Source organism: Semicossyphus pulcher, unplaced genomic scaffold (assembly GCF_022749685.1).
Source record: "Semicossyphus pulcher isolate SPU_LCO1_2020_fin unplaced genomic scaffold, fSemPul1.0.p SCAF_11, whole genome shotgun sequence".
NCBI classification, from domain to species: domain Eukaryota; kingdom Metazoa; phylum Chordata; class Actinopteri; order Labriformes; family Labridae; genus Semicossyphus; species Semicossyphus pulcher.
The window spans coordinates 28,516,246-28,530,142 of NW_027211615.1; the positions used below are offsets into that span (position 1 = coordinate 28,516,246).

Here is a 13,897-nt window from a genome sequence, read left to right on the forward strand (position 1 = left end):
TAATAAATTAACAGTTCCAATATACAAACTGGCTAAATGTAATGGGTAAAATAGTTAGCTTAAGTAATAGAAACAGTTTGAATCGTTAAGTAAGCTAAAAGTCATTTTAAAAAGTTGAAATAATTAGCTAGAAATGATGACAAGTGCTAATGAAAGAGACATGCTAATGAAAGAGTTTAGGTTCACTTGACAGCTCAGTGAATGTAAACTATAACTGAAAAATAAAAAAATTATGATTTTATGACCACTTGGGACTTATTTCCATAGCAAACAGAGGGGACAGACTATCAGACAGGTTAGAAAAAAGCCAACACGTCTCAGATGTGAACGTTTACTACACGCTGACAGTCAGGAGTCCTTCATGCAGACTTTTTCAATCTCACAAACTTTACACTCTAAATATGAATGTTATTGACTTTTCCTTGAGACCATAGAGATTCCCAGAAATGCAGTAGGCCTATATATTAGATATTTTTTCTTTTGACTTGTTACTTGTGGTTAAAATTCAGTCTTGGAGGAAAAATATTTCAGCCGTAGTATAGCAAGACAATTAACCTTTAACATGCTACGCTGTATGAAGCTCAGTATAGCTGAATTTGTCTTAGGAGCAGACATGTTCATTGTGATAATCTTGAATTAGCTAAAGAGAAGTCCCTGAACGCCTCATTACTTTTGGCAGACTGTGACATTATTCCACCGCAGCAGCCAGTTCAGTGTTCGTTTTTTAGGGCAGCAATGTCAATGCAATGGCGCCCCCTTTTGGTCAATTTTCTTAATTACAGTTTTATTCAAATGGACAAATTATCAGTGAAAGCTCAGGTTTACTTTCATTAACTTTTAATTGAGGTGGAATAAATTATTAATGATTTTTTTCTTCTAAAACTTTATTTAACAGCTTGGTAAATCCTAAATTATCTACAAGTTGTAATTCAGTGTTATTGTTTAGGTCATTATAGGTGGAGTTGGTGCACTTCCTGTCAATGAATTCTACTTAAATATATGACAAAAGTTACTAAAACTAATTAGATTCGAATATTTTTTCAATAAAAGCAGCCGTCCTTTTCTGTAAAAGTCTTCAGGAAATCTGTATTGACTGTTTTACCTTTGAATGTACCTTTAAAGTGAAAATAAGAGCTGCAGTTCCTCCGCCTGCCAGCAGGGGGCAGTGTGAGCTCAGGTTTGAGCAGACGGTCTGGATCGTTGACAGTTGGACACATTGATGGATATCGAAGAGGCAGTCAGGAGGTGTGGGATGTTTCTACACAGGAAATAAACACCAGACCAGATAATAAGTTTTAAAAGGGTTTTTTGATAATTTTGGAGACTAAAATGATGCTAAACAATTTAAGATCTATAAACATGTTAAACATAGATAGATGTACTGATCCCAAACAGAAGTTGTTTAACTGTTTAACATGTTTATTACGAGTTACAACCGAATCTTAGTTTGAATTTGATCACTATGTTGCCATTATTTAAATATTGTATTATATTTATTTTATTATCTTTATTTTCTTGAGATTTTTTTCTGTCATTTGCATTTATTCTATTTATAATTTGTTTTCATCAGTTTTATCAAGTCTATAGCTAAACCTGAGTCTATTTAATTAAATGTACTTAATTCTGTGGTTATATTTAAATATAATCTTATTTTTTAAAACTTTATTTTTATGGTTATTATATTGCTTGTTTTAGTTAAATTTCTTGTTCTACGTAGTAGCTTAAAGATGGTCTAATTCAAATGTAGTAATATATTAATCTGATTAAAGTTGTGATAGCTTTCATTTTATTGTATCTTTTTTATTTTAATGCACTTCATAGGCCTTTACTCAATCAGAAGCTTTAATGGGTTTGATTTGAGGTTTCACTCATTATTTAAGAAGTAACTTTTAAAAGTTTTATTATTTTATTTTAGGATAAATAAACTCGGAGTTTTAGTCGACTGCTGAAAACAGGATCTGCTCGGCGTGTGTGTGTGGTCATGAATATAGAGGACAGTCTATTGAAGGCAGCAGTCTGAATACCATGACAACTCCCAGCAGCCTCACATGTATTCCCAGCAGTGTGTGTGTGTGTGTGTGTGTGTGTGTGTGTGTGTGTGTGTGTGTGTGTGTGTGTGTGTGAGGCCATTATAAAGTGTTCAGGGGGAATAAATGGGATAAATGTGGAGGCTGTGCGGTCTTTGTAGCCAGCGGCTCATCGTGTGTTTGTTTGCAGAGTCCGACCACCCAGCAGGACCCAACACACACACACACACACACACACACACACACACACACACACACACACACACACACACACACACACACACACACACACACACACACACACACACACACACACACAGAGAGAGAGAGAGAGAGACAGAGCTGAATTCATTGTCACACACAAAGTAGAAAACAGAACTTAAGCAAACAACAGAAACTGTAAAAAACAAATGTGTCTCAAAAAATGTGAAAAATCTTACAGAGGTCTGGTTGAGAAACGCTTCTTGTTGTCATTTAATCCCATATTTAACATTGAAGTCTGATTTCTTTTTAAATGTGAGTAAACTGTCACTGAGGTGACATCATCCCGGCCCCTCAGAAAGCAGTCTGTTTTTAGGGCCAGAAACAGAGAGAAGCCGGCTGCACAGAGAGTGAACACTCCTCAGCACAAGTCAACTTTCACAGAAAACTGTTCATTCTTTGCACGTTTTAAAAACATTAATTACCAGATATCTTGTCAAAATGTAGTTTTTTTTTGCTGTGTACAATCGACCTTAGTTTATCTGATGTGCACAAACTGCACAGCCAATTCATAAAATACAAAACAAGGTAAAAACAGGTGCAAACATCTCGCTTCAGCATATAAGCATGTAAACTAAGTACACCACAGACGGATGGATTTATGGCAACTTACAAGTTAAATTCATGTTTAAATCCATGCTTCTTATTTACTTTAGTATTTACACTTTATACTTACAGTTGAGCTCATCTCAGAGGGAATGTTGTCTTATTTCTGTCCTTTATTACAGTAAAATTAAAAAACATCAGTTTTGCTGCACAATGACTCTTTGACTCTTCACACTTTAAGAACACATTGCTTCTAAAACTCTCTCAAACAATAATTCGAATGAAAAGTGAAGTTTAGAAGCACAATGTGTCTCTGATGGAGCTGATAGTTACTCGTCTAAACATGTGGTTTAATCTTTAACGATATGTTTTATAAGCTGTACATGGGTTCTTTATTTGCAAAGCAACTGTGAGACACACTTGGTTTAAACACACAATCTTTGCCTCTAAATGTAAATGAATAGATGTGGAAAGAGGCAGAAGTTTAAATGATTTTGATGATGATTTGATGCAGACGAGTGATGTGCAAATGTTTCTAACAAGTGTAAAAGCCACGAGTGTTTATGGTGCACAAAGGATTTATCATGTTGGATGATAAAGAGGTGAACAGTGTGTGTGTGTGTGTGTGTGTGTGTGTGTGTGTGTGTATCAATGAGTCTATCAGCGGGTGTGTAAACACTTTGAGTTAATCCTCACAACAAACACAGAAACCCTCTCACACCGTCTCAAACACTCCTCTGTGTTTGCTCTGAGAATCATCTTAAATCGACAGATTTCTAAAGGGAGTTTTGAATGCGAAGCAACCAGTTAGAAAGTGTTTTATTACTTTATCTTTTTTATTTTTCTTATTAAATCTTATTTTCACACATATTTTTAAATGACACTGAACCTTTTAATCAATTCTATTTGAATTTGGGAATTTAGGAAATATTTGTTCCTTATTATTAATAGTTGTTGATTTCAGAATTTTAAAACGTGTTTTGTTGACACATTTTAAAACTCCAAAACATCCTTTTCCCTCACCAGTAGAAAACAGTTTGAGAGGACAGAAGGATCTTTATTTTTATCTTTAAAAGGAAGAAACTGTTATGAGTTAATTCAGTAAGATGGGGGCTCCAGACCTTCTAACGTCCTGGATGTGGTCCTTTAAATTCATAGAAATATTTCTAAATAGAAAAATTGTTCAATTAAATCAAAATGGACTCAAGTTTTTTCATATTCATATTTTCTCTTTATATTTTGTCACTTTATGCACATTGTAACATTTTGATTGTGTTTTAATGAGAGCACTTTGTAGATAAATATAAATATGATATGGTATTAGAATGTTGAATTAGTATGGCTATTAATGCGGATGTTCTGCTGGATAAATCCCACACTAACAAAACTGATAAATATATCACTACATATCTTCAGTAAGCATGCACGCGTGTTTTTGGGACACGTCTCGGTTCTCTCTCAAACAGGAAGCGGATCAGTGACTGTAATAAATGTAAATGAGTCTCTTCTTTCTCTCTAATCCTCCATCGTTAAACATCTCCTCCTCCCTGCAGCTCCAGCAGCTCCCCTCACGCGCTGCTCCCGGGTTTTTTTCACACCCTCAACCACTTGACCCCCGGGACCCGCCTCCGTCCTTTTTAACGGCTCACACACACACAAACACACACATTCTCTTCACGTCCTCCCTCATGTATTTTTCATGCTGGTAAATCCTCTCCGGTCGGCCCGTGCAGCTCCGGGCTCGCGCTCCGTTTGACGGCATTCATGGACCCGAACACTCCGCTGTGAGCTCCTCTCTGACGGGCTGCAGCGGCCGAAGCATCACGCACCAAACCTGGAGCTTTTTCCTTTTTCTTTCCTCCTGTCTCTCCTTCTTTCGTCATGTCTCTTGTCACGAGCACAAAAACGGGCTTTTCCGTGCGCGACATCCTGGATCTCCCGAATCCAACAGGAAGATGCGGCTCCGGCACCGAGGAGACCGAGGAGGACGATACCGAGGAGGCCTCCGCGGAGGTCTCAGGCTCCGTAAACGCGCCGGTGTTTGGATTCAGCGGCCGCGGTGAAAGCTACAGCAGGTGGAGCCGCGGATCCGGTAACCTGCACTTCTCACGTGAGGAACTAGACTTTGAAAAAATACCAAAATAAATGTCAGAAATAATCATCATTGATATTCCATATTTACCTCATTTCTGAGCCTTTAATCCGGCACTCTGCTCGTGCGTAATGCAAGAATCATTGGTAAATTATTGTAATTGCCTGAAAAATGGATATCTACTTTAAATATTCATTATACCAATATTCATATATACTGTTAATATTATTAAAATGAAATTAGTTCATCATTTAAACCTACTTTGTGTCTGGGCAGCCCCACACATCCGTGCGTAACTGGAGCCTCTCTTTGTCCCCTCTTCTCTTATTGCCAGAGTTTATGCAATAAATACAACGTATATGAACATCGTATCAACATTCAATTTACTGCGTCGTTATTAATGTTATCTATTCAATAATCCCTGCAGTTTATAATGTTTGTTGATATTTACTTTCTGTCATTTTAGCAGGAACCGTCAGGCAGGAGCTGTGCGGTTATTCAGACTCATGTTGAGCTTAAAGAGTTCAACATGTTGATTGTTGACAGAGAAGGAAAAGAGACAAAGTTTGAAAACAATTCAACATTCTAGATGGATTGTTTCAAGCAGAGGAATATTTGAGTCAGTTGTTTTAAAGAAATAACTTGTGGTTGAAGTGTCTCTGGGTTCCAGCCTGTTTCAGTGAGGATTTAAATACATCAGAGTACTGAGAGTCGTAACAATACACCCTCTCTCTTTGCAGTACACGGTCTTTCCTTAAACCCCGGCACGGAGCCCAAATCCCCCGAGCTATCCACGGATGAGTCCCCGGACGCGGAGCGAGACGCTGCGAGCGGCGCTGCGCAGAGGAGCCGCGGCAGGAAGCGGCGCGTGCTCTTCTCCAAGGCGCAGACCTTCGAGCTCGAGCGGCGCTTCCGGCAGCAGCGCTACCTGTCCGCCCCGGAGAGGGAGCACCTGGCCGGACTCATCCGCCTCACCCCGAACCAGGTGAAGATCTGGTTCCAGAACCACCGCTACAAGATGAAGCGGGCCCGGGTGGAGCACAGCCTGGAGGCGCTGCACCTGCTGCCGGCCCGCCGCGTCGCCATCCCGGTGCTGGTGCGGGACGGGAAACCTTGTGACCGGATCACAGCACAGGACCTGGAGGTGACGCTGAGGTCCGGGCTCAGCCTGCCTCTGTGCGCCTACTCCCCGCTGCTGCACTCCGCATACGGCCCGGAGCATCCCGGTCTGCCGCAGCAGCACCCAGGGGTGCAGCAGCTGGCGCACATGTACCACTGGAGCTGGTGAAGCGCGAGCCTAAGTGATGGACACGAGAGCTGAAAATACGTGCACAATATAAAGCTCGTGTTCGGAGATGAAATGACTGATTGAAAGGCTCCCTGACGCGACAAACTCGTGACCCGGAAAGTAAGAAATTTTTTTTTAAAAGGAATTTGGTTTATATCAGGATTTGGTTTCCCCAGAAAATAAACGTGTCTTAAACCAGGCAGAAAAAAACATGTAAAGTTCAAGCACAAGATCTTTAAACTGAAGACGCACTTCCGGCCGGTTGTGCTTTTAGTTTTCAGCATTGATTCTCATTGAAATGATCGATTTACTCGTTTAATGGTTTGATCCTGTCTCTTGGAAAATGTGTTGATTTCTACTTTAATCCTCATCACAAATATCAAAAGGTTTTCTCTCCCTCTGAGACGCGTAAACGTTTAAAACTAAACTTTTAAACATTTGGATGAAAACGACAGAAGACGTCGAGCTGATCATAAAACAGATGGAACCAAACGTTTACTTGTTATTTGGGGACTTTATGACTTTGATTGTTGTTGCTTTCGTTGTGATTTTAAAGTGTCACTTTTATCGCGAGAACATGTTTTCTGTGTGTTTTATAAATCTATTTATAACTGATGTGACCGGTGAGTTGTTTTGTAATAAACTGGATATTTATGGTGAATAAAAGTTGGAGCAGGTGTCACGTGGTTTCATTTCAGCCTGTTTGGATTCTAATCAAGAATATTAACAATCTTTTTTACAGGGATGGCAAATCAAAGCAACCAAGACATGTGATTTAGTTCAATCAGAGCCTTAACCATGAGATAAAAAGACCCCTCACCTGGAGCAGGACTCTGTTATTATGATTACAAGTTATTATGAACGTTCTGAACAGTTTGGCTGCCTGATTCAGATGAAATATTTCTGCATTGTTCTCTACATTGAGCACTTGGAGTAAATGTGTTTTGTGTGCGGCGTTTTACTAAAAGAAAAACAAAAGGAAGAACAAAACCACATCTTTGTTTACCAATGTAGCCTACATCCGTTTAAACTCTATATAGAAAATCAGCTACTAGAAACTATGTAAACGATTCTTTAAACTAATCAAAAAGTAAATAGAGTTTGGTACAATTGCAGGTTGAAATAATGTGATGAATTTCATGTATTTATTTGGGCTGTCATGGTTTGACAGTGATCCTGTTTGTCTCTCGTCTCGATCACAAACATCTGAACAAACTCAGCATCAGCAACATTTAAGGCTGTCATTCCCCTGAGGAGTCACAAGACGACGAGGATTTTAAAAAAACATTTTGCATCCCTCCGACTTTCTGTCTCATGTCTGTAGAAAACCCAACTGGTCACAAGGATGTCGCCTCCTCATCAGGGGGCTGCAGACCCAAACACTTTTAGCTATCCTGTTTTTTTCTAATTGATTGATGTTAATCTAAACTCCTTATTTTAAACACACGTCTGATTTATAACTTGGGAATATGAAGCGCAGCATCAATGGTGAGTTTACAGAACCTGATCTTTAAAACCCGTCCTATCCTCTTCTTCAGTCATGCTCCTCTCATTCATTCAGATGTTAAGTTCATTAAGCATAATTATGTATTAATTAGCCTTAATCAGATTACCTCACAGCACACCTGGTTCCTGCTTCCCATGTAAAGAAACTCAAAGAAGTCCATCAGGGGTCAGAAGTTCAACATCCATCCATCATCTACGCCGCTTATCCTGTTCAGGGTCGCAGGAGGCTGGAGCCTCTCGCCGCTGTCATTGGGCGAGAGGCGGGGTCACACCTGGACTGATCACCTGTCAATCACAGGGCTGACACACAGAGACAGACAACCTTTCACACTCACACCTACGGGTAATTTAGAGTCACCAATGAAGCTAACGAGCATGTGTTTGGACTGTGGGAGGAAGCCAGAGGGAACCCACGCATGCACGGGGAGAACATGCAGACTCCACACAGAAAGGTCCACTACGTCTGAACCGGGATTCGAACCAGGAACCTTCCAGCTGTGAGGCGACAGCGCTAACATGCATGTAAAATCTTATTTTTAACCCCAAATAGATCATCTTTCTTCTTTCCTTCCAGGAGTCAGTTAGCTTAGCTTAGCATAAAGACTGGAAACAGGGGAAATGGCTAGCAGGACTCTCTTTAAAAGGTAACAAAATCATCCTTTAAGTGTGTCTACAGCTCTAACTGGTCCGGCACATAACTGCAGGTGAACCTGCAGGTTGCTGCACAAAGCGTTACGACCAAGATGCTCCACTAACAAGCAGGTAGACCGAACTTGGAACTGATGGTTCTTTCTGAACCTGGCGGATCAAAGATAAAAACATCTGTAACACTTTTTACACACATAAAGTGTTTCTCCTGTTTCCTTCAATAAGAAGGAAAAGGGAGGAAAAGGTGACGACAAAATTCAGAGCTTCTGCCGAGTGTTTGGCGGTGATCTGTTCCTACTTTATAAAACACAAACGCCCGGAAACAAGCTGCAGAAACAAAGTTGTTTAGTCAAGAACTTATCAAACCTTGTCTGACAGCTCGGGCTACGTCTTTCTCCCTTTAGGTTTGATTCTCTTCGTACTGAATATTCTCGTTTCCCTTTGAATCATGTGACAGGATTAAACATCTTTACAGCAGCAGACGACGATTCACAGCAACACAAGCAGCTCTTTACCATGACGTGACAAAGGAGAGAAAGACCCCCCTGTGTGTGTGTGTGTGTGTGTGTGTGTGTGTGTGTGTGTGTGCGTGTGTGTGTGTGTTGGGGGGTCTCTGTATTCAGAGGGGTCAGAGGTCAGCTCATCTCAGAGGGATGATGTCACAGGAGGACGAGGGGGGTGTGAAAGCTTTGAGACAGTTATAATGTGTCACCTGCTGCTATAAAGGAGGAGGAGAAGAAAGCCAGCAGAGTTTAAAGGACTCGTCTGCTGCTCTCGTTTGTTTCAGCAGACGTCAGACGGTCTCAAACACGCGATTGTTAACACTGATTTTATCTGCTAACAAGTATCGTATTATCGTGCACACACACCGTCCTGCTGCCCCGACGTCTCACTACATGTGGATTAATACGCTGCTGAAAATAGTCCCCAACAAATGCATCATTTCCTCCTGTTGGACAAAAAGTTGTTTGAGGAAGAGCTGACACTTTAACAATGAAACATCAAATCTTTGAGATGATTAACAAAGATTCACGTCTTCAGTAGGAACCACAGAGCACCTGACATCCCAACAGTTAGAAGAAACCACAGCGAAGCAGCGTTTTGTTGTCATGCAGCACAGACCTGGAATCATCTCCCAGGTGATGTCAGAGCGGCCTCGACTCTGAGCGCCTTAAAGTCAAAGCTCAAAACTCTTTCACGCCGCCTGCTTGTGGAGGAAACTGAACTCATTTGGTGTCTGTGAGAACATTTTATGCAGCTTCTACCAAGCTTTTATGGAGAGTCTTCCCAACAAGACGACCTTTGTTCCCTTTGGAGGAAGCAAGTAGTGAAGAAAGCAGAAGGAATAATCTGTCAACTTGACCGCATCCTATTCAAGGATTTCCCACTTACGCCCTCAGGCAAGAGATATTACGTGCCGACATGGAAAACAAACAGATACGCAGACTCCTTCATTCCTTCTGCCATCAAGCATCTAAACAGTTTGAATGCATGATCCGACTGGGAATGTCCTTTGTTTCTGTTCAGCCTCTCGTGAACCTGCTCTTATCACTGACATGTTGTTGTTGTCTGACTGGGACGTCAGCCTATGCATTTTATCTGTTCTATATATTTATTCTTCTGTTCTTCTCTGTATGAATGTGTAAGAGTGTAAAAATGAACGGCCCTCTGGGACTAATAAAGTATTCTGAATCTGAATCCAACCGCTCTGCTCTCTAACGGCTGCAAACTTATTCTTAAAAACTTAATTTCAAATATTTTTAAAGACCTTCTCTGCACTCCATTAATCATTTCTATCTATTCTGTAATTAAACAATTTGAAATAAAAGAGTAAGTGGACACTTTTCTAGTTTAGCGTTTACTGGTCACATTCACACATTTACACACACTGATGGCAGAGGCCTCGCCCTATGTCTCACCCAAGGACACTTCGACACGTAGACTGAGGGAGCTGGGGATCGAACCACCAACCTTCTGACTATGAGAGGACAGACGCTGCCGCTGAGCCACAGTTGCACTCTGAATAGCTCGATATTTGAAGGCTGCTCTTTAAATAAACTTCTTTTTCTTTTTACCAACAGTCAGAAACATGTTGAAAAAAGAGCAGAAATATTAATCTACACAGATTCATAAAGCCTCCTCCTGTTATAATAACTCACAGGTGTACAATCTTATATTTCATTAATTTTGTCTCATTTCTGTAATAACAAAAATAGTTACTTACTTATTTCATGTCCGTCTTTGTCTCGTCTCTCATGCTTTAGTATAAATACACGTTTTTAATGTTTTTTCTTCTTAATCTCTTTTTTCTGCATGTTAAAATGTCTTTATACATTACTTTATTATTTCTTGTCTTCTTTAGGCCTTTATTGATTTCTTTGTTTGGTTATAGTTAAAGCAGGAGTTTATTTAGACGTCCTCTGATGTAAACACGAGCAGACATCATACCTGCTGTTCATCTCACAGTCAGCAGGTGGCAGCATAAGCTTGAAAAACACAAACACACTCACACCATATCATCTCACTTAATGTTGAGGAGCCTCATTAACTCGTCCCTTCCTCTGACCACCACCACAGTGAAAAGCATCACCTCAGTCTAACACTGCTGCCGGTCTTCACAGAGACGGACAAACACGCTGGGAGTTACCGCACACGTCACTCACCTCACAGCACAACATAAACCACTGCACACCTTGTTGTGAACCGTGTTTCATCTTATCTCTACAATATCTTTATATTAATGTGTAGATACGTACCGAATCATATTTACGGAGGTTAAAACGGAAGCCCTAAGCGGACATACATTTTATAGCCCTAACCATGTAACCATGTGTGCAGTACACACCTGACTCTGAGTGTATTTATATACTTTTATAATTCTGCCTGCGTCTTACATGTACATATATTTTGCCTTAGATGTATCTTTAGCTCTAAATGCACATTTTCTTTTTTTTTACTGCTTCCTCATTTTGTTATGTACATTTTATTTTATTACATTTTATGTCCAGCTGTACGGTTATAACCGGAGTGACAACAAATATGTTGAACTGACCTCATCAGTGTGGGCGACGGCAGCATGTCCTGCTCTGCGCCGTCACAGTGAGCAGCCTGTTGTTCTGAAAATTATCTCGTTATCAGAGAAAACCAGCTTTGATATCCCGAAATAAATAAGTCGAGATCTCGAGAAAACACCCGGAAATGACTCGTTATGACGGGAAAATGGAGTAAACGAAATGTATGGATACATGTCCGCTCAGGGCTTCCGTAGCATACAGAAGTTACATTTTGTTTGATATATTTCTCTGTTGTAGTGTTGATGTGTTCGTTTACCGTGTGATTCTGGTTCCTGTTCAGCGCCTGAAGCACCTGCTGCTGTTACATAATACTTTCAAGTATCAGTTAATTTATCAATTATTCAATCTCTCCGTGTTTTCTGACTTCCTGTCGGTGGCTCTCAGCGAGCCTTTTGTTTTTTAATGAAGAGGGAAATCACTTATTTTGAAAAAAGCACCGACAGTAACAGGAGGAAATAAAAGGCATTTGTTGGGGACTATTTTCAGAGGTGGATTACTCCACACTTGGAGCTCTAGTGAGTATTCAGGGCAGCAGGATGGTGTGTGTGTGTGATTGAAAAATAAAGTTCAGTGTGTGTGTTCTTGGTAAAGAAGGAACATGTTACCCAGTGTAACAGTGAGGTCCTTTGAGCCAGTCATCCTTTGAGCCAGTCAGCAGGGGGCGATAGAGAGGGTTTGGCTTTACTTTAAGGGAGCTGTCATGTTAACCGTGTTTTTATACAGTCTATAGCTGCAGTAAAGCTCATAAAGCCCGCCTCCTCCATGTTAACAGATGGGACATGAGTCAAACTATAAAATCAAAATACACGTTAGTTAGTTCTTATCGTGCTGATTTATGTCCACATGTTCATTTTTCTCACAAGGTTACTTTTAATTAGTTATTTGATGCTGTAAAAAGGGGGTGGGGCCTCATGATTGACAGCTCTGTTGACAAATGGGGCTCCTGCAGCGTTCTGTTCCCGAGTAGCAGAGTAGAGGAGGAACGGCGAGAGGAGACGTAACTAACACTAACACTACAGTCATTGAACTTTCCATCAGCGTGAATATCTGCTTCAGACCGACACAAGAAGCTGTTCTGCTGCAGACTGAGCCCACCTGAGGGCTCCAACACGCCAAGGACACCTGAGGGCTCCAACACGCCAAGGACACCTGAGGGCTCCAACACGCCAAGGACACAAGGTAAAGGTGTGATGCTTCTGGATTAATGTTGCAGCTGAATTTATGTGTACGTTGCATTTAAATGTTAGTGTCTAAGGTTGTGCATATTTTAACTACTTTAAATGTCATCATATGTTCTGAGCAGTTGTGCCCAAGTCATCTTTGCTCAAGTCTCAAGCAAGTCTCGAGTCATTTCTTCTTGGGCAAGTCAAATCAAGTCCTGAGTAAAGTCACTTTTTTCCCACCCCAGATCCAGCACTCTTACCTGTAGTATCCGGTCTTTATAAAGAGAAAACACAAGGTGTTAGCAGCCCGTCTAATGATGATATTATTGGCCAGTTTATATAACCTGTTGACAAAGTATGACAGTGATTTGTATCTGTGTTATCTTGGCACAGACGCAGCCGTGATGATGGTCTGCTCTGAGACCGTATTGAGTAGTAACGAGTACGACTGATGAGGATTCTCTTTGGGGGCTTTGATGTTGCGTGTTGCTATAGCGAGGAGTTTGACTGACAGCCAGTCATCCAATCATGACAAATCACATACCGGGGAGCTTTTTGAGTCGTCCAATCATGATTCACAGTTTGCGCTGCGTACATACTTGATAGTTAGACAGAAACGTGACAACATTGAATTTTATCATTTTGTATTGAACAGCTAACATTCAAACTTATGAACACACGCAAGTCATCCGAGTCATCATGCGTCAAGTCATTTATTTTTTGTCAAGTCGCAAGTCATCAAAACAGTGACTCGAGTGGACGTCTCAGGTCCACATCTCTGGTTCTGAGTGTCTCTGTGAAACCAGGTGTCTAAACATTTCTCTTTCATGAACTCAGAAAAATAACGTCTGTTTTCAACTTTGCGAAGATTCATTTTCCAGAAAATCAAAGGAAGAGTTAAAAAGCTTTTTAAGATAAGAAGAAAAACATTCTGACAACACAAAAGAAGAAAAGACTTAAAAATAAGAACAATTAGAAGCACAGACTCACCTCATGATGGCGCCCTGGAGCTCCAGAGTCTTCACATCGCTTAAACAGCCAGGAGAGAGCACTTCAACACACACACACACACACACACACACACACACACACACACACACACACAGGAGTGTTTTCCATGTTTCTCATGTTTCTCAATGCAGCTTCAACCTTCCAAGTGGTGCAGAGACGGAGCCGTGACCCCCCCCCCCGGTCGACCTGCAGCAGACACACTGAATGATTTCTGAAAACCACTTCTGAAGGCGCGACCTTTGACCTTTTCTGTGCACACTGTAACGCTGCAGGTCGAGATG

The 13,897-nt window shown here is 40.9% G+C and overlaps 1 protein-coding gene across 1 annotated transcript; it reads left to right on the plus strand.

The window, feature by feature from the left end:
• Positions 1-4,715: 4,715 nt before the first annotated feature.
• On the plus strand, positions 4,716-6,214 carry nkx2.2b (NK2 homeobox 2b). The gene is made up of 2 exons (XM_069657695.1): positions 4,716-4,944; positions 5,667-6,214. The coding sequence occupies exons 1-2, from the start codon at positions 4,716-4,718 to the stop codon at positions 6,212-6,214; spliced, it is 777 nt and encodes a 258-aa protein (XP_069513796.1).
• Positions 6,215-13,897: the final 7,683 nt, after the last annotated feature.